Source organism: Myotis davidii, unplaced genomic scaffold (assembly GCF_000327345.1).
Source record: "Myotis davidii unplaced genomic scaffold, ASM32734v1 scaffold135, whole genome shotgun sequence".
NCBI classification, from domain to species: domain Eukaryota; kingdom Metazoa; phylum Chordata; class Mammalia; order Chiroptera; family Vespertilionidae; genus Myotis; species Myotis davidii.
In genome coordinates, this window is record NW_006289813.1 from 10,900,942 (window position 1) to 10,928,194 (window position 27,253).

A 27,253-nucleotide genomic window follows, 5' to 3' on the forward strand; every position below is an offset into this window, starting at 1 on the left:
CCCCCCCCCCCACCCGAGTGCATAAATTTTTGGGTACCGGGCCTCTAGTGTGTATACACACACATACACACACACACACATATATGATGTATATGTAATGTATGTGTATGTATATGATATATATAATGTATGTATATGATGTATACACACACACACACACACAAACACACACACACACACACACACACATATGATGTATATGTAATGTATGTATATGATATATATGATGTATGTATATGATGTGTGTGTGTGTATACACACACACACACACACACACACACACAAATGGTGTCTAGGTTTTAAGTGATTTGACCAAGATCATATTTGAATCAGAGAAATGGATAGAAATTTTGAAATTTAGTTTGTGACATGCAGGGTGGCAAGTATTCTGAGGAGACTTTTATTATCCCATTTTATGTGAGGAAACTGAAACTCAGGGATTTAAGTAATTTGCCCAAAGTCAAACCATTTATGAATGACAGAGACTTTTTGAAAAACCTGCATCAGAGCTCTGGACATCTGGGTTCTACCAGCAGTTATCATCATCAGGCCAAGGATGTGATTTATTATCCAAGATGGTTTCTTTAGAGACTTTCCTCATTTCCTCCCCCTTTTATCTAAACAGCCTGAAATAATTGATACAACCTCTAAATATACTTGGCTGTTCATCTGAGTATGTCATTAATAATGAAGGAATACACAATGTAATTGAATCACCCGAGAAAGTACTATAGAAGATATTAAAGGCATCTGACACTGAACATAATTCTCCAGTCTAATTTATTTTAAAATTTTGTTTCTATTTGGATAATTGAGTTGGTGTTAAAGCTGGAAGGTTTTTCTTTGTTCATTCAACAAATATGAATATAGAACCTGTTATGGACTGGTGAGCCCACTGGCTCTGGGGTTATGAGCATGGATAACAAGAATCTCTGTTCTTTAGAAATGTATTAGATAGTAGGTAGGAAAGAAAAAAATATGTATGTATATATTTAATGCATTAATATATAGGGTGTAGTCACTTTAAATAAAGTACTATGGTTCATGGAAACAAAAATTTATCCAGCATGTTAACTTGAATATTAATCATATTTCTGGGTTGCCAAATACCAACCTTATCTTTAGAATGTGTTCTAGTCATTCATCCATGGCTATATTAATGTGAATATCAAATGTGATCATTGTGGCACTTTCATGCTAATGTGTTGGCAAACATCGCAGTACCATTTATGGGAGTTGTACTACTTGGAAACACAACTCTTAAAATATGGTGGTGCCCAGATTGGGTGGGTATGAGAATCAACTTACTGTGTCAGAATACACCCAAATGTTAGAGCCAAACCCACAATCTACTAAATCAGAAACCTATCAGGGTGGGCTTTGCATAGACACACTATATAGTATATTTCTCAGGTATTCTGATGCACAGCAGAGTTTGAGATTAATCCTAGAAAGAATCATTGAAAATAGTTTAGAGAAAAGTTCAAGACCAAGATGTTCTCAGAACTGGGGTATTGTGACTGAATTTCTTAGAAATGTAGGCAAAAGTGGTGACAAACTTATCTAGGGTAGTTGAAGGCCCATAGTGTGTCTTCTCCACATTCAGATCAAGGGCCAGCCAGGGGTGGGTATGTTGGTATTTCATTTTGGTCACTTTCTCCCCAAAACAGCCACCCATATGTGATTACATTCTGAATCTTTTCCATAGCCATGACACATTTTCTCTGCCTTATGGTTACTCTGGCCTTGATTGATTGCTTTTAATAGAACTTCAGAGAATGGGTGGAGGCTGAAATGACTGCATATACATCACCCTTGGTACTGAGTAGGAATTTTGCAGAAATTGGACAACGTTTGCACACTAGAATTTCTCAGATACATCCTTCAATCACGCTTGGATTATACCATTGCATGGGTCCCGCCTGGGCTCTGACATTAGACTGTCAGGTTCCAGTCCTGACTCTGAGACCCTGGACAAGCTTCTCTCAAGTCCTCAGTCTTTCTGTCATTATATTATACCTATGTTATAGGCTTGTAGTGAGGTTTACATTTAAACATAGGTAGCATGCTTAATATTCTGTCTGTAACAGGTTCACTGTCAAACAAGGCCCAGAAATAAAGTTAACTATAGCCACCCATTGGAGTCCCATGGAGCCACTTTCTCCAAAGGGCTGCAGGGAGTATTTGGGTCAATAAATGTCCAGCTGTCACAGCTTCTGGCAGTGTAGACCTAACCTTAGATGGAGCAGTACTGGGTAGGTGTAGGAACCAAGAGTTGCAGTAATTGGCTAGTAATTCTCAAATTGTGTTAGGTATCAAACACACCTGGGGAGTTTGGCATCTGTATTTCTGACAAACACTGGAAATTCTGAGCAGAAGAGAGCATAGAGGGAATGAAGGAATATAGAAAAGTTTTAGTTCTACCAAGATCAAGCAAATGGCCCACCCCATGCCATTTGAAATGCTTTTTTATAAAGAAAGCATCTGCCCTTAGCAACATCTGGACAGGGCTCTGTTTTGATATTTGTGAGTGCTTTCAAACAACCCAGTGAATGGTAGTTCTTCAGGGAAAGTCTATGAATCTGTGCCTTGTCTCCACAATTTGGCTGTTAAAGATATAATTTCTCTGCCTGACTAGCACTCAAAAGTAGGGGAGTCTTCACAGTGTTTTTACATGTGCTTGTTAGAGTATATTAGACAATTTAAACCATTCTTTGTTTTGAAAGAACCATTTCTCTCTCTCTCGTAGCTTTGGCATGATCCATGATGGAGAAGGGAACATGTGCAAAAAGTCTGAGGGCAACATAATGTCCCCTACATTAGCAGGACGCAATGGGGTCTTCTCCTGGTCACCCTGCAGCCGCCAGTACCTGCATAAATTTTTAAGGTATGAACTTTTGAAGCTGGTCGTATATCTCTTGGTGCTTTTGATGGTCAATATGTAGTCAGCCTGATCCTGTCCAAGCAGCCACCAAGCTTGGGTGTGACTTCCCAAGGTGGATGCCATTTGGAAGTGTCTTGAGATATTTACTTGACTAACGAGTTTGCCAAACACTTCCTTAGAGCATGGAGGCCTGTAGGCTTAATCCAACATCATTCAACCTTTAAACTCAAAGGAAGTCCATATGATACTTACCAAGCCAAAATATTTTGTCTACATTTAGGGTTTTTTTAAAAATCCTCTTGTCTATAACTAGACATTTCAGTCCTTGAATAGGAAGATCTGGCATGTATACATCAGTGCACACAATGGTAAAGCACACATAAATTTTTTTAACAAAATTCATTTCTTAATAGGAGGAAAAACTTGAATTTATAAACCTTAACCTGGCTGTAAAAGCCTATTATTTTAATCATTATTTTTAGGAAATTTGATTATAGCACTAATTCATTTAGGGTATAGAATATTTGGAAGGCAGGATTTGACTCCCTGAACAATAGTCATTATATTTTAAAATTTTAGAGAAAGAAGGGACTTTAAGAAACATCATTAGATCTGTTAATAAGGTAGATTATTCCCCAAATCTCAATGAATTTGCATTTATTCTTTGGCTTAAGCTTTAAACCGTAGCTATTTGTGACTTGCACCACATGCCAGTATAGGTTGGTGAGATCTCTGCTCCATGTAGTCATTCGGAGACGCAGGTTCTTTCACCCTGTGGCTCTTTCCTCTTTTAGGATCTTGTTCACTACTCCATCCAGCCAGTGGCTGGCAAAAGACAGTACTGGAGGATGTGAAGGAAAGGGGCTGTATTTTTGGAACTGAGAATTCAGCTGAGGGCCCTCCAAAGCAAAGTGGGGCTAAGAGATGTCTACCTGTGTGCTCTGGAGGAAAAGAATAAGAGGATTCATACAGAAAGGAACATGTGCTGTATCACCCGCCGCAAATCACATTATAGGTGAAGTAGCTGAGATTGCAGGGACCAGATAATTATTGGCAGAATTGAAAATAAGAATTGAAAATAGGAATGCTGAACCTTAGACCTGACTTCACTGACCCCAAGAACCATATATTTAAAGAGCCAAGGAAAAGCAATTCTGTTGAACTCATAACATTTATTTTTGTTTTTACATGTAGTTACTTAAAAAAATTTTCTTGGCTCAAATATTATAAAGATGAGGAAGAATTTTTATTTGCTTAGAAAGTAGCTCTTAACTCTTGATGACTTACATCTGATAATAAACATAGACAGCTGATTACATAGGCATAAGAATTTAGGTGCTGGGGCCACCTGAACTTCTCACCATCCCTTTCTTCCCTTCTGAATACAGTCTTTGAGGACCATGGTGATACCTGGATAAGACTATGGTTTGATATCTTTGTTCCTCCTGTAAGACACCCAAAATGGGAACATTATTATTTCTTTAGCTCCCAGGAAGGAGAACTGCTCTTATTCAGCATGAAGGACATGTTTATTCATCAGAAATGTATTTTACCAGACACAGAAGAATTGTGTTTGCTTGCTAACAACTCACTGACTCACAATCATCTACTGATTCTAGTACTTCTCAACTAAACACATTCATATTTTTTAGATTTGTGAAAGAAAATATAAGAATTATCACTTCCATTTCAATTGTAGAATTTATTTTTTTAAATTTGAGAGATTTCTTTCTTCTAATTTATATTGTTTATTACACAAAATAAAAATGTAGTAGTTACAGATTTTTAAAAACAATTTCTTTTAAATACAGAGTATCCGGAAAGAAAAATTCCTGGCCTAGGGAAATAAAGACTTCTTTAGTAATTGAAAAGTACCTGTACAATGAGAAAGATGGAAGTATCAAACACATCTTTTTCAATATAATTTCTCATTGCTCCAGAATATGTTTAAAGTGATGATTCCTATTTTTTTTTTTTTGCTATAAAAACATTATGTGCTTGATTACAGGTCCCTGCTCTATCCCCTGCTGGAGTGGTTATATAATATACAGTATATGCAGTGTATTAGTTTTAAAAACCTGAACAATCCTAAAAACACTGCTGACACCAGAGGTTTGGATAAGGGAGCATAGTCCTGTGTGAATGTTCTTTTCTGGATGGCTGAGTGAATATAAAACAATCACAATCTCCAAAGAATCATCCAGCACTAAGAGCTTAAGTGTTGAAAAATGAAACTATACTAATGAAAGGGTAATATTGCTAATTAGACCAGATAGACTGGATGTCTTCCGAACGTCCTTCGGGACAAAGCCATGGTGGCGGGGCCAAGACAAAGGCGATTAGGGGTGATCAGGCGACAGGGGAGAGCAGTTAGAAGCAATCAGGCTGGCAGGAGAGAGCAGTTAGGGGTGATCAGGCAGGCAGGGGAGCAGTTAGGGGCATCAGGCAGGCAGGCAGGTGAGCGGTTAGGAGCCAGTGGTTCCGGATTGCGAGAGGGATGTCTGACAGTCGGACGTCCCTCCAGGGGTCCCGGATTGGAGAGGGTGCAGGTCGGGCTGAGGGAATCCCCCACCCCCTGCACGAATTTCATGCACCAGGCCTCTAGTTCTATATATTTGGAATGCCTTGGCACCTACATCTTTTCTGTGAAGTAAAGACTAACAAAGAAATATGAACATAATAAAAATTATTAAATAAAAAAAAGGAATTGGAATAGGTTATCATACAGAAATATAGTATAATTCATAAGCAGATGCAGAGAAAAGCAAATGGGGAAAAAATGAAGACCAAGGGAAAAAAATAAGTATATAGATCCTAAAGGATAATCTTTAGCTGTGATTGTAAAGCTTAAAATTGGTCTATGATCTTTCTAGAAACCAAAGCAACAAAAAGGAGATATAATCTGTTCATATTAACATAAAATAAAGCAAATACCAATATTTCAAGGAAAGCAAAGCTTTTATCAGCAAAGAATTTTAAAAATAAATAGAACTGTGCATATGTATATATAAAAATAACTAAAGATTTACATATGTGAATGCACTTATAAAATGTTTATACTTTATGAATATACTTTACATTTACATAATACTTTATATAGTATACATTTGATATATAAAATAGATTTTACAAATTTTTAACAATAAAATCATGTTGCATAGTGTGTATTCATAAATATTGATACAAACACAGAAAAGAAAACAATTGATACAAAGTTACCTGTGTGTACCCTTCCATACCTGATGACACACGTGTGATCTCCCACTTCTACCCTCCTCTAGACCCAACTCTGGAGTGATTCCATCCTGAGTCAGTCTACACAGCCACCAGGAACACTTTTCTTGTACTTCTATTGGTTTTACTACATGATGCCAGGAATTGAACAGGCAACACAGTATAGAGAGGCAGCTGCAGAGCTCATGACTGGCACTGGCTTGATCAGAGTTGATGGAAGAAGAAACAGGTTGGCAGCACCCAAAAAGTGCCAGACTAGCAGGAAGCTAGCTGTCTTCCAAGTCTTTGTAACATATATTATTGTGGTAAAAACTAAGAGCTAGTTACTCCAAGCTAAAAATTAAGGACAAAAGTATGCCATCTCTGTTAGCTTCTCTGGATACCGTTCACAGTTCTACTGGCCTCTCTGGCCAGTTTCACTGAGGTCCTTACTTTGGGTTTCAGGTTTTCATTCTCTTTTCTCTCTTTCTTTCTTATTTTTTTTTTCAGTAGAGTTCCTCTTTTCCTCTTCTTTTTTTCTTTTTCCCACACAATTTACATTGTCTTGTTTCTAGAACACCATTCCGGCATGGTAATGAACTCTTTTAGTCAATTTTACTAATATTTGTTGTCTATTATCGAATGGACTGCTCCTCCATGCCCACCTGTATCAGTGAACCTATGGCTGGTTTACCTTGATTGCTGCCTCTTCCTTTAGTTCTCCTCATAACACATTTTCTGAGCCAGCATCTTGGCCACCAGCATGCATGGACTCCAGCCTTCAGCTTGTGGTCCCTTCCTCATAGTCCATCCTATTCTAAGACTGCAGGTAAAATATTGACTCTGACTGCTTTTCTTTTCTTTTTTTTTTAATATAATTTATTGATTTTTTACAGAGAGGAAGGGAGAGAGATAGAGAGTCAGAAACATCAATGAGAGAGAAATATCGATCAGCTGCCTCCTGCATACCTCCCACTGGGGATGTGCCCACAACCAAGGTACATCCCCCTGACCGGAATCGAACCCGGGACCCTTCAGTCCGCAGGCTGACGCTCTATCCACTGAGCCAAATCGGCTATGGCTCTGACTGCTTTTCATAGTTAATGCCACCCAGGAAGAGTGGGAATTTTGTGGACAATATCTGTATCCTGGTAATATAAGCCTATATACTAGGGATATACACTTGGTCGTTTTTCTATTTCTATTATTTAAAAAGGCAATGTTAACAATTATTCTACAATTGGCATGATACACACAGGGGTTCCTTTTAGCATTTGTTCGCTACACAGTATTCTCATGAAAGCAAGTTGGGGATTGTTAGTATTATGTTTAGCTTTTTCTTGCAGCTGTGTGTGCATGTGGGTGTGTAAAGAATTCTTACTGTAACAAAGAATATTCGTTTTAAGGCTCTTGGTATTCTTCTATTAATAAGAAAAATTAGGAATTTTCTATATCTCAAATTCTTTCTATAATTTTGGAGTCTTTTAAAAAAATTATATTGCTTTTTCATCCTCTTACTTGTGATGAAGATAACATAAACATTTTCTGCTTTTATAAATGTTCACTGACATCCTGGGAAACAGGGGATGCCAAGTTCAGATGTGCAGTGAAAATCAGCATCATAAAAGTGTCCAGAAAAATGTGTTTTAACTGCCAATAAGTATAGGGAAATTCATGGCAAGAAAATATTTATATGCTTAGAGAATACTTATTTTGATGACACTAAATATGGGTTCTAATCTTCAAATAAGAATATGATTTTCAGAATGATTACAGTATTAAGGTTCTGGAATTCAAAGCCATTTTTGTCCTGTGTTATTGGAACGGTTTAATGTAATCTGAAATATGTCCATTTGTTTTTGTGCCAATCAGTAAAACCTTTCTGTTGTAATTCAGTAATGGGCCTTTATTTTCAGGGACTTTTTTAATTTCTTTGGACCCCATGATAATAAGTAAATATGCAAGATTTTACATGCTCATTAAGTCTGTTTTCTTGGAAGATTAAATTTTTCCCAAAAAAGACATTCAATATCAAGTTCGCTATGAAGGTTTACTTGAGATGACCAGTTATAAATTGGACATGTCTATAGCGTGTTAACACTGACTTTTCATCAGCTTAATGAATCTGACTTGGTCTTCTTTGACATGTTTGCTGACTTCCTGATTTCCAAGGAATCAAAACACTGCTACATTCTCCACCAATTTAGGTGGCTCTTTGGATATGATCCCGACAATGAGTAAGGATAAATGCAAACTCTTAATGATGAATCTAACTTCCTTTATTAGCAATTTAGCATGTGGTACATGGAAAAAAAAACATATAATAAAGCGTAATGTGTCATTTCCTATGAACAGACAGAGGCCTCATCACATTTACTCATGTCTGCATCCTGGAGGCCTAGGACTTAGGGAAAATTTAGCTCATTATTTTAAACTTAATGACAACGTGGACTCATCTTCAATTTATTTTTTTTTAAATGTAAGTCATGTAATACTGGTCATTGAACATGCCTCTCCTCTGACCACACCAGTCCACATCAGTACATGAGAAAGGTGACCAGAACTGGAAGTTTGAGGGGTGCATGGGTCCCCTGTCATACCCTATACCCTGTCGATGAGAAATTGTGATTTGACTGTAGAGTTGATTATGCTTGCTTTAGGGTTTAATGGAAATAGTACAGTTCAGTGTACATTTTGCTCCACTATATAATGTCCATCTTAAGAAAAACAAACCGGTAAGTCACAACATGTTGCCGTTTCTGCAGAGCACAAATGACGTGAAGACTGGAAAAACAGGTACCACCATGTGATGGAAAGGGCAGCAAAGGGAAACAGAGCTTACATGCTAATCAGGCCTTTATCACTTATGTCTGGGAACGTCCTGATGGTGGCAAGAGACATAACCTTTCTGGGGGACCTAGAGTTTTTACTTGGAAAAGGAAGAAATACAACTAAAAGATCTCTCAGGCTGTTTAATATTTTATGGTTCATGAATAGGAGTGGGAAAAGGATGTGACATGTTGTGGTACCTTTGACTTTGCCCCATTTTCTATAACACAAGTTTAATGGAGTCTAAATTATCAATATTTTCACTTCAGTAGAAGCATTTTTTGGTTCATTGCTGAAAAAGCACTCTTAAAGTCATGCATATAGTCAGTCCCATGATCTCCTTCAACAGCGGTCGCCAACAGGTGGTCTGTGGACCACTGTTGGTCCATGAGGTCTGAAAGGTTGGCGACCACTGTCCTACAATGTTTACTGTTTTTGCTTGTCACATGCAAGCCACCCGATTTTGGTGCAGAGCATGTGAAAGAGTCAAGACCTCTTTTATCCTTGTAGATATTTTGGTAGGTTCTTTATAAAATGTCTGTCATGCGTTTCCTTCTTGCACCCACATTCTGGGGGATCCCTATACTTGCCTCACTGACTGGGCTTAGCTGTGTGACCTGATAGGACAGGAGCAAGCAGGTCCAAGCATGAGCCTAACCAGATCTAAAAAGGATGAGCTCAACACGTGGAGTTTCAGCTCTTCATATGTGACGCTAACCAGAGCTGACTTTCATATCCTGGCATTGATATGTGTGTTCCTGCATCTTCCCCAACTGTGGGCTTCTTCCAGGCTCCCAGTCAGTGCACTGTGTGTTTATTGACCAGGCAGGGACCTCTTCCTCACCACCATGTGCTTTTCTCTGTGGTTTTGTGACAAACATAATTACCCTTACATTGCTCTTCATTGCTGCTAGCATTTCCGTTTTCCATCTGAGAGCATTTCCTCTGTGTCTGAGCCAGTCCTATTAGAGTGTTGTTTGTTTGTTTTATTGTGGGCTTCTTAGTGGGATATTCATGTTTGTCTTTATTTTACTCTCTTTGTAAAGGGTATTTTGGTTTTGAATGGAATTCTAGTTCAGCAGTTATCTTTCTCTTGTAATTTGAAGCTGCCATTTCATTGTTTCCTGGCTTTTGTCATTTCTATTGATAAGACAGCTGTCAGTCTTGTCTCTTTTTCTTCAGGTAGCTTTTGATTTTTGTGTGTGATTTTGGTTTTCTGTAGAATTCCTATCTGTACCTATGTGTGCTTTCTGTTTGGGATTTTAGAACTGCCTAAATCTATGGTTTGCTGTGTTCCATCAGTTTTTGAACATGCTTGGCCATTTTATTTACAAATATTTACTCTGTCCCATTCTTCCTATCCTCTCTTTTTTGGGGGGATTCCAATCTTGTTAATATTATAACTTTTTACAATACACCGTATGCATTATTTCTTTGGTGAAATTCTTCATTTTTTATTTTCTTGAATCTATTAATTACAGTAATTTTGAATTTTATTTCTGAGTATACTAGTAGCTAAATTTCCTATGAGTCTTCCTCTACTATGTGTATATACTCTTGGATTTCAATCATTTGGTCTTATCTCCTAGTAAACGTACTAATGTTGATAAATGAGGGCATTGTTCATGAAACGTTTAAAGACAAAGTAATGATTTTATTTTTAGCAAATGGGGTGGTTGGAGTTTATCCTCATTCACTTTCTGACCTGGCCTATTGAGGTTGTTCTCACTCCTAGAATTAGGCCTATTGTACTGTCAATGAAAATCCTGTGGTGTACCAGGGCCCCTCCTTTCCGGCAGAGCCTCGGTTCCAATGTTCATCTCCCAGCCCCACCAGGTTGCCAAAAACTTTACTCAGCTCCTCAGGCCCTCAGCTTTCACTTTCTACTCTGCCACTTGTCTTCCTAGCAGATGCTTACAACTCAACAAATTCCCTTTTTGAGGAGGAAAAGAGCACTGGGTGTCGGACTCAGCTCTGTGCCTCCCTTTGCTCTGTACATCTTCATTCCTTGTGTCCTTTTTAGTTTAATAATTTTCTGATGCCTACAGAAGGATCCATTTGATACATGCCAGGCCACCATAGTTAGAAGGGGAAGTTCTCTTTGACTTTAATTTTAAGGCTGAATTATAAATAGCAAGTTACATTTACACAAACTATAAAAATTCCTGAACCTGTGAACCTCTTTGTAATTTTTCAATCTCTCATGTGAACCAATCAGTGTAGCTGACTTTACCTAGTTTCCTGCCCATGGAATAATATTGCCAACCCTGATGTAAACTTTGGGAAATATTTTGAGACATCTTACTAGTATACAGAAATCATTTGAGATCCATTGGAGAGAGGGGCTGTGGAATTCACAGTTTGACAAATCACTCCTGTCTTGAAGTGTTAATTATGCTTTTATTCATTTTTCTTTACTCATAAATATGCCCTTGGTTTGCTCTGTAAAACCTTCTGACCTCATTGCATGTAGGATTAATGTCTCATGCAGAGTGGCTTGTGCCATCCCTCATGTTTTTTGTGTGTGGATATTAATTGAAGTCATGCATCAGTGGGCTCCAAGGCACAGGAATCTGGGACTTGGGCCCTGAAGACTGGGGCCAGAAAGATTCCAATCAAGGTGGACAAGCACACACAAAAAAGGTTGGAGATGCATGGGCAGATCTGCTGTTGATTAATTTATTGTGATTACAGAGGCCTTTTCCCCCCCTTTTGGCTTATTGAAATTTATAAGTAGGATTTAGTTGCTATTTGCAAACACTTGTCCCTTCTCCCTCCAAATGCAAACATTATACCTAAGCACAGCCCTGGTAGGGAAGGGGACACTGCATTTGTGGAGGAAGGAATTATTAGTTGGCCGTTAGCCATCTGCTAGTAAACTTACGCAGAGTTGTTTTCCTCCTGGACTTCGAAGTCTAGTAAGAAATTAGCATGAGTATAGAGCATTGCTGGTGGATAGTGTTGCAATGGTTCATACAGAACCTGTGGAAGCTATAATCTGTTGTGCAGGTGTTCCCTAGCCTAGAAGAAGAAGGAAGAAAGAAAGGGAGGCAGGCAGGGAGAGAGAGGGAGAGAAAACACATTTTAATCTTCGAAATTGGCAGATTGTGTTTTGCCTTTTACAATACCCATTTCCATCTTTTGATTGTTCCTGGCAAGAAGTGTACATAAAAGTGGTCTGTAATAGGAGCTTTTCACATTGAACATCTGGTTGTATTATTCCATTTCGCTTTTCCCCATGAAGATTTTGAGTAATCTAAGAAAAAACAAATTGCCTTCCTGGAAAAAGCAAAATGAACAGTTTCTGAAGATGTGGCCCCTATATTGAAATTTAATTAAGATAATTGTTATATTGGACCTTTAGGGGAAAAAATCTCTTCTCTATATAATATCTGTGGTAAATTGTATGGCATAACTGAACGTACCTCTTTGATAATTCTTTTGGCATCTCCTCTTTGGTTCAGCACTGCCCAAGCGACATGCCTTGCTGATCAGCCAAAGCCTGTGAAAGGATACAAGTACCCTGAGAAACTGCCGGGACAGTTATACGATGCAAACACGCAGTGCAAGTGGCAATTTGGAGAGAAAGCCAAGCTTTGCATGCTGGATTTTAAAAAGGCAAGTGATTCCTGGCCAGTGTTCAGTGCACTATTATTCATAAAACCGTTTTATTCAGTGTAACTGACATTGATGTATTCTGCACTTATTGGGTACCTACCAAATGTCAAATCCTGTATGTTAGGGCTGGCCCCGTATAACAGGAAACACATGTTTTACTGGCAAAGAAAATGATGACTGATACTGTTGTGGGTATCAGTTTTCACTTGAGAACGACTTGGCCTGTTAGGTCACTTCTTTCTTTCTGATTTATCACGTGGGAGATCAGCAATTACTTTTGGTTGGTGTAAGTTGGCAAACTAATACTCTGCATTTTTTTTAAAGTGGTATTAGAAAAACAAGGTCCACCATTACCTTCCACCTCCTTAAGCATAATTTACTATAAAGTAGCAGCTTATCTAGGGCTTCTGATTACTAAATTCTCCAAATAAAGCATATATAGACAAGTTTCTTGAAGGAGATGCTAGCTAGTTCACCAACCCCAGGGACATCACCCGCATGTTCTCCTAATATAAATTCTTCATATAACACAGAGAGGAGTGTTCTTGCTGGACAGGGAAATGGAGATTTAGGAACTTGCTTTACTGAACCACAAGGAGACCTACCCATAGATTAAATAAAAGTAACTCTTTTTGAGATTTCTTTTAGTCTAGTTTATAATAGAATTAAGATGAAGGTAGACAAAAAATATATAGTCCTCCAGAAACCTCCAAACATTTCAGAATGCACCAGAATATTCCTAATTTCTAAACTCAAATAGAGCTCCTACAAAGGTCAGTTATAGCCATGTGCCAGACTGGGTTTTTATCTCCTCAGCTGAGTCATCTCAGCTTGGACCAAGAATAATAAATCAGTCCACATCAGTATATATTCCATGGGCACAATGTGAATTTCCTAAGAATTTTTTGAGTGTTACTCTTCTTTATGTTAAAAAAAAAGTGCTTAAAATGAATGTTGTATTTCAAACTAGAAACATACTTCTGGTTTCCACATTACTTTGCTCTGTGACCATGGATTATGTCATCCATGATATCCTCATACCATTTGGAAAATACAGAAAATAAGTTAATGTGCATATTTTTCCATTTTTTCATTACTGAGGAAATATTTGCATGCAGTGAAACATTTGCTGGGAGCTGAGGCAAATTTGTCACTCACCTGTGAGTTTCCCTTCTCTCCAGGATCATGTACTATGTTACCTATCATGAGAGATCTAAAACAATTCGCCTCTATATTTTTTCTAGTTTTATAGTTTTCGTATGCAAAAAAGTAAGCCTATTATCAGTTACGTAATTATGACAGTAGAAGAAAAACCTTTTGAAATTAAAAAAAACTTTTCAACAAAATGTCAGCTCATCATCATGTAAAATTGTTCTTCAGCACAAATAAACTTGATGTATTTTGTCTTTATAAGTTAAATTATATTTTTGTGACAGAATCTCTAATATAGTGAATTCAAAATTACATATTATATGGCAATTAGAGATTTTTTTTATTTTTTATGTGGACTGAATTATCTCAGGACATTTTTAATTATGAAATTTATCTTTTTTAATGAACTTCTACTGAAATTTTATGAAAACAGTTCTATTTTGTTAGGTTGAAATGTAAAGACTAGTAAGTCTTCTGATAGAAGAACATAAAAGAATAAATGGGAAGAAAATTACCCAGTGCCTAGGCCAACACCTATCACATAAGAGCCACTTAATTAAATTTGCTGAGCAGGGTGATAGATAGATGGATGGATGATACTTTAGAAAGGGATGCATCTCTTCTAAGTACCACATGCTAATTAGTTTCAAAAGTTAATATACAGTGCAAATGCAAAGACATCTTTGGATGCATGTACATTTGATGTATATGTATGTATGTTTACATGCTCATGTGTAAACTCCCATGCTTAAATGGCCATGGTTTTCTCTGTTACTGATGAGTTACATAGTGATAATCGAAATTAGTGATAAAAACAGCCCACTGCTTGCAAAACAAATAATTGTAATAGATTGTATACCTTATTATTACATCATTTGTAATTACATTTTCAGTTTACATTTTTGGAGAGCATAATACAGACAGTTTGAGAAAATGAATCTGCTGACACTCTATTCACAATATAGAAACAATAAATTTTCAACACAGTCATTGAAAATGGTTTTATGGAGGTGTTAGGTTGTAATGTTAAAATGCACCAAGTCATATTACTAAAGTTAGTCTTTGCAAGCATAGATCTTAAATTAGGGGATAGAATAGCAAGTGAGAGCCTTCATTAAGATAGTATTTCTTAGCTGCAAAAATAAAATCATAAGTGAACTATCTACTTGGGCTTCAACTAGTTTTCTGAGTTAAATATTGATTATTATAAATTTTGTGCCTTCATCAAGTACCTATATGCTTTGTAAACATTGCTTGCTGCCCTGACCCTGCAGTCTGAAATACAAGCTGCCAGAATACTTGGGAATTTGATCACCTTCGTGTCCTGGCTTCTGTTGAAATTGGGAGCTTCCCCCATGCCCAGAACATCTTACATTCCAACTCTCAGGCCCTAGAACTATGATTTAAGAGAGTCTTTGTTCTAAGAGGACCCTGAAGTTTTATTAAGAATATAATGATGTGCAACAATGATGCTTAATTTAATACAATAACTGTACATTATGTCCCGTGGTCAGCAGCTAAGTCAAAGTACGATAAACGTGAACAGGAGTAATTGGTTTTGGTTGTTTGGTTGTGGTTTAATTTTTACTGTATTATCTAATTCTTTGAGGTACTAGAAATTTTATTTGTTTTTCAGAAGTGAGTGTCTGTCATGTTTTATCTGATGGCAGACAGTTACATCTATAGGGTACCAAAGAATCAAATAATTTTTGATATGTTGAAAAACAGCAACAAGGATTGTATGATATTTTAAGGGTTTTCTAACTCTATGATTTACTTCTGGATATATGTCGGATCGATGGACAAGGCAGCAAGATTCATAATCCTCTTTAATTTGAAAATTGGGGATTCAGACTTGGAGAACTTAATGAAAGATGGGGTCAAGGATAAATTATAATATCTTAGGTTTTATTGTTTTGTTAATTTTAATTTTTTTGGAGTTGTCTGCAATGTCTGTATTAGGCATATTTTACTTATTAATTTTTTAGCCTCACCCTAGGATTGATTTTAGGCAGAGAAGAAGGGAAAGAAAGAGAAAGAGAAACTGATCAGTTGCCTCCTGTATGCCCCCAAACAGAGGTCAAATACACAACCTTTTGGTATATGGGACTCCAACCAATCGAGCTACCAGGCGAGGGATATATTTAACTTATTAGTTTAGAAAATATAATTTTGGTAAATTTATAATGAAAAAAACAAATATAGTTTCAGGGATGAACTAAAACTAGAACATGAATCCATGGTTTCTCACTCTATCTATGCATCTACTGCTAAGTAGATATCAGTTTTAATTTATATCAGTTGTTTCCCCTTAAAGTTTTCATGGGTCATTTGTAATACTGATGACCTTTTTTCTCCTTTTAGGATATCTGTAAAGCCTTATGGTGTCATCGGATTGGAAGAAAGTGTGAGACTAAATTTATGCCAGCAGCAGAAGGCACCATTTGTGGGCATGACATGGTAAGATGCTGATCTTAGGCACATACAATGTCATATTTAGATGTCAGTCTTTCAGCCCATTCATCTCTCCTCATCTTGCCTTGGTATTTTTAAGCCCTCCTTTCTCATATATATGTGCAGACCCACACATGTGAAAAGATTGTGTTTATATTGATATCATGAAGAAGACTCTTTATTTTTCACTTTGTTCAATGACATAATTGATGAGTTGGCTGGAATTAAGAGATGTGGATGTTCAGGAAAAGGTGACAGCTAAACCTATTTAGTAAAGGAAAACATTAAACCCTTAATGACCATTTAGCCACCTAGAGATCCAGCACTAAGTACTAATGTTAAAGCCACAGAGCATAGATTTGGAGAGAGGGGTCTCCAAATACCCCTCATGGAGCTGAGAGGGGTCAGGGCTTGGGACTTCAGTTTTTCAGCTGGGATGAGGGAAGGCAGTAGTGAAAGAGAGACCTTTTTTTGCTTGTAGCAAAGAACCAAAGAATTCAATAGATGAGGCTTTAGTCCTCAGACGTACTTATATTTTAAAATTTTAATTTTTCTTTCTTAAATAATATTAGATTGAACTATTTGAAATTGTCACTCCCATGTGCCAACAATGATCAAATAGCAACAATACATCCATTAATAATTGAAATATTTTTACCGGCCTCTTATAAAAACAGCATTTTTTCCCCTCTCAGAACAAATCATGTAGCTCTAAATTGCCCTACCCCTCACCCCAGGACAGGCTCTGCCAGCCACAAGGAACAAGGCAGTTACCTACCTCCTCTCAACAGATGGCCTAGGTCTACACCAAGCCATAGGTAGAAAATCCAACACCACTGAACACAATGTGAGATCTTGTGTAGCCTTTATGTGGGGTGGGAGTGAAGGAACCATGTAGATGTTAGCATGAATCCACACTGATGGGCCCTTCTCTTGAGAAAGGGGAGCTGATAGCATCTCCAGGGACAGACAAGTTCTGTGCAGATTATTTCATCTTAGAAAGCCCTGTGACCTCTGACATGCATCAGTTATGACCTCCAGGCTCTGAGTCCAGGTGCCCTAGAGAAAAGTCACAGCCCACCTGCCAGAAATGACAAGGTGTTGAATCATGTGGAACCTCCAGCTGGATTTCTCTACCTGAAACTCGGTCTCAGCTGAAAATGAGATGTGAAAAGCACATTGTTTTCAGGAGAGGTCGGCGTCCATTCACTTGAGAGCTGACTATCTATGCAACACTACTTAATTAAATGTGTCAAGTTCCAGCAGCTCAGCTGGGGTGTTTTTTTTCTATTTATGTTCTGTTTACATGGATTTATAGAGCAATGATAGGTGTGGAAAGACAAAAGAAGCATCCTTAAGTGCATTTGTATGATGTGCTACTAATGGTTAGGGACAAGAATGTCTGCTTATGGTACCAGACTCCCCGTGACTGAGCATTAAGCATTACAAGAGTGTGGATCCACCTATCTATCCATGAGGTCATATCTACTATTTTTTTTTTTAACTTTTAGTGGTGCCGTGGAGGGCAGTGTGTGAAATATGGTGATGAAGGCCCTAAGCCTACCCATGGCCATTGGTCAGACTGGTCTCCCTGGTCACCATGCTCCAGGACCTGCGGAGGAGGGGTGTCCCACAGAGACCGCCTCTGCACTAATCCCAAGTAAGAAAGTCTGAATTTCCCAGCTCACAAGTGAGCATCTCTCTGCCACAGCCTTTCAAACAGTGCCTGTACCTGAGCTCAGTCGTACTCATTCTGTGCTTCAAATATTATTGTAAGAAACGTTAAATAGGAACGCCTTTTCCCTCAAACATTTCTAAAACAATGATATTTTTTGATATGAGATGCTTATAACTATCTAACCATAGCAAAAAGTAAAAGATCCAACAGTGATATTCCAAAATTGGATTGTAACCATGTATACTTGAAATGCCAAGGGCGTGCCTAAAACAAAGAATACATCATAAGAAAAGTATGGAGAATAAAAATGAACAAGAACATTTTATGTGAAGAAACATAATTTTTGGTTTTTATCAAAAATATTTACCTTTCCAATATGTGCTTTAATTGTGGTGGCCTCCCGTTATATGACAAGAATGTTAAATGCAGTCACCAGTACAGTGGAGTGAATAGATTTCTACATCCTCTTTTTGCACCTCGGTTAGTTTAAGATATGTCCTGTTGCCATTATCTCAGCCCTGGCTTCAACATGTGAGACCCAATAGGTTCCTGCGTGGACAGGATGCTCTCATCCTGGTGGTCCACATGAATTCTGAGCGGGTAGCAGAGATCCTGGGCCATTTGCTGTCAGTGCCAACAAGTGGGAGGTGACTGTTACTTCTGACCCAATTGGGTGCCCTGGCCTTGTCGCAGGAAGCTAGTAGTGGAAAGAAGTGGTATAGTTCAATTTCATTCTATCAACTGTGTAATTCTGGGAGAGCCACTGCCCTCCCTTGTTGTCCCCTCCTTTATGGAATTCGGAGCAATGCTGACCCTATTCCCGCAGAAGGAGGCTGGGAGGCGGCATTAACAAATACACACAAACCTGCTTACCACATTCTAACCTCTTCTGCCAACATTGTAAGCTATACACTCAATAGAAAAGGAAACACTACCCATGTTGTTAATATATAAGAAATTATCAGTGACTACTTAGCAAATGACTTAGCCCCTGTAAGTAATTTAACATTATCTGCTACATCTCTCCAATAAGCCCAATTTGAAGGAAGGGGCAAGTCCCTATTAAAATGTAAGGTTTCTAACAGCAAAATATGTGTTCCAGACCATCCCACGGCGGGAAGTTTTGTGAGGGCTCCACTCGCACTCTGAAGCTTTGCAACAGTCAGAAATGTCCCCACGATAGTGTTGACTTCCGTGCCATGCAGTGTGCAGAATACAACAGCAAACGGTTTCGAGGGTGGCACTACAAGTGGAAGCCTTACACGCAAGTAGAAGGTAAATCCCAAACCCTACTCAGTAGTGATAGCCTCCTACTTTATTATCTTTCCTCCTGAAAGAACTACATGATAGATGGTGTGGTGTTCAGGTAGATCAGACACCCCTATATGAGATCAGTGTCACAGATCCCTTTCTGGGGTATTTTGACACATGGCCACAGGCATCTTAATCTAAACTTGACCAGCTATGTGGTCAGAAATTAACAAGCCAAACAGAGAACAAATTTATAATACCATTAAATTTAGAAGTGGTAAAAAATGAAAAGAAGATGTTTTATTGTCAATGAATCAATGCTTATTTTAATTACAAATCCTATAGTTGATAGTGATATTTCTATAAGCATGTTACCCAATGAACACATAATTGCCAAATAATGAAAGAACAACTTTAGTATCTTTTGGAAAATCAGATAATTTTAAAGTATACTCTATTCAGAAAGTCTTGATCTATAATACAACTTTAAACTGAATGTTTATTTGTGACATATCTAAGATTTTACTCTCTAGTTGGAGAAAAATATGCATTAGTCTTATGATTATTATAACTTGAGCTTGGTAGCTTAAGTGGTATAATTTAAAATTAAGTCCAAAGAACATCTAATCATCTTGTTTTTTGAAATTTGGAATATTGTCTAAGCAACACTCAAGAAATACATAACTTGGAACTTCTCATGTGACATTTACTTTCTTCATCATAATATATAATATTTTCATGCTGAGAGGTTTATGAAATTAGTAGATTATGGAAAGAAAATTGTCAGCAATTTCATACAAAGCATTCTTGGTGGTATTTTCACTCTTTAACTCAGAGAAAATTAAGCCAGTGAAAAAAGTAGAAAGAACTTTGAAATTGGGGTCAAAAAATGTGCATGTTATTCCTGACCTTGCTAGTCTTCAGTAAATAAATGTGTTAATAATGGAAGCACTAAATTTGATCTTAAAATTTTTTAGATGGGTCACTTATAAAATAAAGAAAATATTTGTAGATGAACCTTGAGCCTATGAAAACTCCTAAGGCAGACAAAAACATTCATCATAAACTGTTCCCTTTTTACCAAGGAGAAAACAAAGGGATATGGTTTTTACAAAAGTTTATATTTAATCATATAAATCATAAACCCTTGAAATGAGAGAGGAAGTGAACTTTACCAGTCTTAAGGATATGATGACATCCATGTTCTTTATGTATCAATATTTTTTATAATAAATTTTAGAAAACATAATTTTCTGGAGATTTCATCTAAAAGTGATTCCCTCTATCAATTTAAAAATATTATGTATTTTTTCAACTGTATTAGCAATTAAGAAATTCATACTTTTATTTCTTGTTACATTTTATTTGTGAGAATTTGACATATTGTTATAAAATTGTAGTGACTTTTTTGCATTTCTACAAGAGAGTAGTTAATTATACTAGTAGAATAGTTAATAGTAATGTTGTAGTTTAAATCAACAAATGTTTATTGAATGCCTACTATGTGCCAACCACTGTGTAAAAAACAAAGACTAGTAGAGAGTTGAGTAAAAACTAACAGTGAACATTTAGATAATAATAAATTAAAGGGGAAAAACAAGCCTAAAGAAACAACCATACAAAAATGTCTTTGCAATGTATTATTGTGTGGGAGTTTATTTTATGAGCAAAAAAGAAAAAAAAAGTCTATCTAAAATTTAGAGCAAAAATGATCAGAGCTTAAGTATCTTTCTTATTTGTGTTTGTGTGTGTATTTCTTTTTAAGATCAGGACTTATGCAAACTCTACTGTATCGCAGAAGGATTTGATTTCTTCTTTTCTTTGTCAAATAAAGTCAAAGATGGGACTCCATGCTCGGAGGATAGCCGTAATGTTTGTATAGATGGGATTTGTGAGGTAATAATGATCGTTCATTCATTCAACAAACATCTCCAGACCGTCTGCTTTGTGCCAGGCATCCTATAAGAAGCTAGAGAGAACAGACAAAAAATAAGCCCTTTCAAGTCAAAGCCCAGGGGGGGAGAAGCCAGATGTACACATGCTGAGACACAGTGGTTTGTGGCACTGAAGGCACAGAGCGCAGGGAGAAGGAAAGAGCTGATTCTCTCTTAGATGTGTATCTGGGAGATTTGCAGGGCTCCTTGGAGAAGAGAGCTTCCAAGCTAAATCTGAAAGGGTGAGTTGGAAGGGGAATGTTAGGGAGGCAGGCAGAGGAGCTTAGGTTGGTAAGACCCAACTCAGTCATCAGAGTATCCAGAAGGCAGGCAAGAGTTGGGGTATGGGGGAGGTAAGGAATGGGGAATGGGCTCTCATAAGAACAATCGCTGCCAGAATGAGGAGTCAGGTTTTGATCGTTGTGTCTGTGTAGATCAGGCACTGAGACTGGGAACTAGTGGAGTTGTGGGATCAGATGCAGTGGCTGAACGGTAGCGTGGAGAATAATGAAGGTGGGCGGGCAGCTCAGAGCCGAGAGCCACTCTGCAGCTATTCCAGGGGTCTCCAGAAGACCCAGTAGCCTCAACATCTATTAGAGAGGGACTTAGGTGACAGGCTGGGAAAGACTCAGTGACTAAGTGGACATCACCCTTGGAGCTTGTTACCATGTGCAGAAGTAAGTTATGGAAAGAATTTCATTATAAACAAAGTGATGCTGTGACCAGATCACACATAGAAGTTACTCAATATTCTTATTCACTGGAGTCCAACAACCTCAGTCCAAGTTCTAGTTTTCTCTAAATTATAGGACCATAGTAAAGTAGAACCACCCACTAAGACCTCGGTGTAATTCTTTTTAATGCATGAACATCAGGCTAGATGATTCTATTAAGATCTTTTTCAGCTTTGAAATGCTCAAATCTCTACCTGTTTTGTCTAATTAGTAGTAGATTTGTTAAATATTTATGTATTTTTAGGTATTCTTAATGATAATGTTGCAATCCCTTATTTGTAATTTTGAAATCTAAAAATCTATGAAATAGAAAGTTTGTTTGGATGGAAAATATAAGTTGACCTGAATTTGTTTGGTGGTAAAAACCTTCCCTGAACAGATGTAAGACTATTTGATAGTTTTCTTTTAACCGCATAGTATGAAGATGTCTGCATTGTGTTATAGAAATATCATTGCTATCCTAGGCCCATCTGGGACTTTCACATTATATACACAATATGTCAATTTCCATCCTAAAATCTCTGAAATGCATCCATCCCTATGGATTACAAGCAAGGGATTGTGGACTATAGTTATTTCATTTCTGAATAGATCTATAGACATTGTTAGGAAATATAAAACTAACAAGAATTGTACAAATAATCAGTTCATAAGATTGTAAGAGGGTGAACAAATATGCCCTTTATATTATTTACTGCTGGGAATTATTTCCACATGGCATGTGCTACTTCTCTGCCATTGAACAAGGAGATTCAAAAGCATCAGGGCACATTCCAGTGGACCCTTGTGAGAACACATTGCTTGTCGTTTGTAGTAAGTGCTTTATGTCAGTCTGCACTTGACCCATGTTTCCAACATAACAACTGGATAGATGCAATTCAGGGCTCAGGATACAATAGCTGTGAGCAATTCTGAAGAGTTCAGGTTATGTTTGACATTTAAAGTTTTCCAACTTTGGGCCTGAAGAGTAGATTTGCAGGATTTCTGTGCACATATTGGGTATCCAATAAATATTTGTTAATTTCCCTGTGTTGGTGGAATTTTCAACTATAGCGGGGAGGAGGTTTCCTGCTTTAGGTTTGTGATGTTGCTCCTGTTATCTTTTCTTTCATGAATGACATGTGACCTCACGAATATCCCAGAGAGTTGGATGTGACAACATCCTTGGATCCAGTGCTGTGGAAGACTCTTGCGGTGTATGCAAGGGGAATAACTCAGACTGCACGGTGCACAAGGGCCTCTATGCCAAGCACCACCGCACCAACCGTGAGTATGCCACAGCTGCCTGCGGAGGTTGAGAGACAAGATCGAAACGGGAACTTTTTGGTGGGAAGGATTTGAGGTGTAGTGAATGAAGCAGGTGTTGAGACTCTTGACAGGAGGTGGAGGTGAGCAATAGTGTCAACAATAAAAATTAACAGGTCCCACAACTGCCTCCTTTTCTGCCTACTCTCAATCCTTTGTTTTGATAGAAAGTGGTTGCTAGGTTATTTGAATTAGAATCATCCTTAGGAATAGTGAAAATTACAATAACTCTGCTTCAATTACAAATAAGTCACTTATAGGATTCTCACGTTGTAGTTATGGAGTACTGAAGGTGCTGAGAGATTTGGCCTTGGCATAAATGAATGAAATACCCTGTCCTCCCTGATCCTGTTTGCTTTAATCTAGAATATTATCAGATGGTTACCATTCCTTCTGGAGCCCGGAGTATTCACATCTATGAAATGAATGTATCTACCTCCTACATTGCTGTGCGCAATGCCCTCAAAACATACTACCTGAATGGACACTGGACCGTGGACTGGCCCGGACGCTACAAGTTTTCAGGCACTGCCTTCAACTACCGACGGTCCCACAGGGAGCCGGAGAGCTTGACTTCTGCGGGGCCAACCAACGAAACACTGATCGTGGAGGTAGACTCCACCCTCATGGTTTTGGGGCTTGGATTTTGGGGTCTTCTAGCATTTCTGTAAGTCCAAGGCTATTGGTGTCATTTTAAGTGCACAGAAGCATGCTTACAATTAGGTAATGCATCAGAAACAAGACTATTCAATGCATAGGCTGAATGGGTCAGTGGACTTTTTTAATCATCTTCATTTCTTGGTGCATGATTAAATGTGTATTTATGCACGTCCTGCAGTTCCCATGTTGGGGTCTTTACAAATGTCTGCTTCTCTTCTGTAAGCTCTATGGCTGGGAGAGGCTCTGTCTGTGCCTCCTGACCCTGAACTGCTTCCTTCACCCTGTGGTAAACTATTCACCCTCCATTCTTGCCTTGATTATTTCTCTCTCACCATCTCAGGCTGTTAGCTATAATAATCATAGAGAAAGAGAAATGGGTCAGGGTTGAAAATGAGTTCAGCTTATTGGGAACTGTTTTTGTGGAAGAAGAGTCAGAGCCTCAGGGTGTCAGAAGGGGAGCATCTCAATGGCCTTGCAGTGCAGCCCACTCTCCAGGGTGCCAACCTGCCCTACACCAATGGAGACTTGAGCTGAGTTGTCAGGGAGGGACTGTGCTGCCAGGGTATCAGGGAAGGGCCAGTGTCATTATCCACTGGAACATCACATCAAGGATGCATAATGGCTCAGAAATGAAGATGTCTATCAAAAGGATAATGGCGATGCTGCTTTAAAAAAAAAATAGATAACCTACTTACTGAGATCAGTGGATCTGGTACACTTATGAGAGAAAAGGTGATTACTGATCCATGTGTTCAGGTTTTACACTGGAAGGTGAAGAGTCCAAATGCAATGTTATACCCTAAACCAGTGGTCGGCAAACTGCGGCTCGCGAGCCACATGTGGCTCACGATCCGCAGTTTGCCGACCACTGCCCTAAACCATGGCTCACAGTTATGCTGAGCCTGAGAGATCATCTTGACTAGTAAGATATGTTTCTCCTGGAACTCCTGGGTACACGCCAACAGGCACCCAGCCATGCGGGAAGTCCTGTGACTTAGCTTTGACAGTGGCATGGATGACATCACTTCAGTGTCCTGGGTTATTACTAGGACGTGTGATGGTGCTTTTTAAGTATCACTTTCTGATTCGCTCTCCTGGGGAGGATTTGCAGGGAAGCCAGAAGGAACATGGAGAGAAAGCAAGAGATAACCAAATATGTTTATTGGGTGGCAAAGACATCTGAAGTCTTGTGTGGAGGAAACACTGAGTATATGGCAAGTCAGATGTCTATATAGTTACTAGATATACTTGAGTCCAGTTGGGAGTTTATTCCTGTTCAGAAAGTTAATGCAAATTTTGGAGACTGAACACTGTTTATTTTATCACTTTAAACAACATTTTGTTGACATTGCTGTTGTTTTTAAAACAAATCGTGTAGTTATTGGTTCCATTTTAACTAGTTATATTTCCCCCATCTTATGTTGTAGCTCCTGCTTCAGGGAAGGAACCCGGGCATTGCCTGGGAATACTCGGTGCCTCGGCGGGCCGGTGAGCAGAAGCCCAGTGCCCAGCCCAGCTACACGTGGGTCATCATCCGCTCCGAGTGCTCTGTTTCCTGTGGTGGGGGTAGGTCACTTCTCTGTCTCCTGCTGGTGGGCACAGAAGTGCCTGGAGCACGGTCAAGCTGTGACATGTTCTACACTGGTCCTCTTCAGGCCCTAATGAGTCACCCAAGGAGTCTGCCTGCCTGAGAGTAGCAGTAATATTGCCAGAAGCAGAGGAGAGAATACTGGTCCCGAGTATCACTTGAAAGCCTCAACTACTTTCTCAGGTTCATATGCATTAGCATCTAGCTTTGAGGAAATTCTTTAGTGAATTGGTTTCTGCTTTTCATCTAATTTAAGGGTGTGTTTTTTGGTATAATTTTGTTATGAAAGTCACTCAATATATAGATATATAGATATACATATATATGTATATATACACACACACACACACATATATATATATATATCATGTTCGTGATGAGAAATAGAAGTTTACATGAAAAGTATAGTAATATAGAATGAGTTTTTTATCAGATGGTCTTGTTCAAAACATTCAGTGGAAAGAAAATGGCTATAAAGTTGTACACTGAAACTCATAGAGAAATTATAATCTTATTAAAATTGCAGTGTAAGTGACAAGAAACAACATTTCAAAAGACTCTTACAAGACAATGGATGGCTTTTTTATGTTAATACTATAAGAATTTTAAGTACATGTTTAGATTTTTGAAGTTGATTCACTAGGAGACATTTTTAGCTAGAGCCAGTATGGACTATCTGACAAAGAATGGCAAGTACATATTTGCAAATTTATAAACAAAATAGTAAAAACTGTCTGATATTTTAGAAACAAATTTCCACTCGAGCCAATGTATTTCAGCTTTGTGCGTTCTCAGTTTTCATAATTAAGAAAATAATTCAGACAGTACTATATTTAAATATAAAAATGGTACACAAATAAGAACTTGCATAAAATAAGAATCTAATGAATGGATGAAGAAAAATAATAATGAACTCATATTCTTAATAAAGAAATTAAGAAAAACTGAAAGTTTCACAAAAATATCATGGTCTAAAAAGTTAGTACTATGTACTTGACATATGTTAATTCTTCCCATTTTGAGCTAAGAATAAAATATTAAAATTATATTTAAATTCTGACATTAAAACATCCTAAGAAAAAAATGTGATTCCCTCTGTACAGTTGGATAGCAAGCTAGTGGCTCTAATGGCAACTGAAAAGCTCCCCACCTCTTCTGTCATTCAAGAACCATTACCAGGGCCCTAGCTGGTAGCTCAACTCATTAGAGCATCGTGCTGAAACACCAAGTTTGCAGGTTTGATACCCTGTCAGAGCACATACAAGAATTAATCAATGAATGGACAAATAAGTGGAACAACAAATCAGGAATTCCCATGTCCTGGAGTATCTTCCCTCTTCTGATTTTAGGGTCTTCATGCTTGTGAAGGCCCTCAGTATATCCAGCACTCCCTGAAGTAATGACTCATGTTTCTCATGGGACAATGTGCATTCATTTGTGTAATATTTTCTAGTTTTCTGTGTAATTTTGCTTAACTGGTTGTTTCTAAGGCTTTTGGCAACAGCTGGAATTAATTCTATAGTTAGAAGTATTGAAAACTTGGAGATTTTGATAAAAATTAGAGTCTTTAAGACTGGATACTCCTCTTCCAGATACTTTGGCAAAATGTGGAAATTTCAAAATGCTTTCCAAAGAACTGACCAGGGCTGGTTTCTGAAAAGATAAAGGCAGAGCCTGGCCACATTGATCATGACACTCACCACCTCCCAGGGCCAGGGTTCAGCTCTGGGCTTTCCAGTTAAAGGGTGTTTTCTCTGACTTTCTTACTTTCACCTTTGAATTGCATACTCTTCTCTCTTATCTATTAATATGGATCACTTTAGAAAATTGGCTTGATTCTGGCATTTCCACAGACCAGGTGATATTTCTTTTTGATAAACAGTTGAGTGATTGTGCGTGCTGTTGAGAAATTCCTTCACAGATATGCCCTTAGTCAGAGAAATAATACCTGAG

General features: G+C 38.0%; 1 protein-coding gene across 1 annotated transcript in view; it reads left to right on the plus strand.

Annotated features, from left to right (window-relative positions):
* Positions 1-27,253, plus strand: part of ADAMTS16 (ADAM metallopeptidase with thrombospondin type 1 motif 16) — a 103,682-nt gene that overhangs the window by 41,768 nt on the left and 34,661 nt on the right. The window contains exons 9-17 of the mRNA XM_006762468.2: positions 2,750-2,887; positions 12,391-12,544; positions 16,061-16,156; positions 17,662-17,810; positions 18,931-19,103; positions 20,845-20,975; positions 22,890-23,013; positions 23,419-23,663; positions 25,140-25,278. Of these exons, the coding sequence (XP_006762531.1) occupies positions 2,750-2,887; positions 12,391-12,544; positions 16,061-16,156; positions 17,662-17,810; positions 18,931-19,103; positions 20,845-20,975; positions 22,890-23,013; positions 23,419-23,663; positions 25,140-25,278 (1,349 nt within the window). The remainder of the gene's footprint in view (positions 1-2,749; positions 2,888-12,390; positions 12,545-16,060; positions 16,157-17,661; positions 17,811-18,930; positions 19,104-20,844; positions 20,976-22,889; positions 23,014-23,418; positions 23,664-25,139; positions 25,279-27,253) is intronic.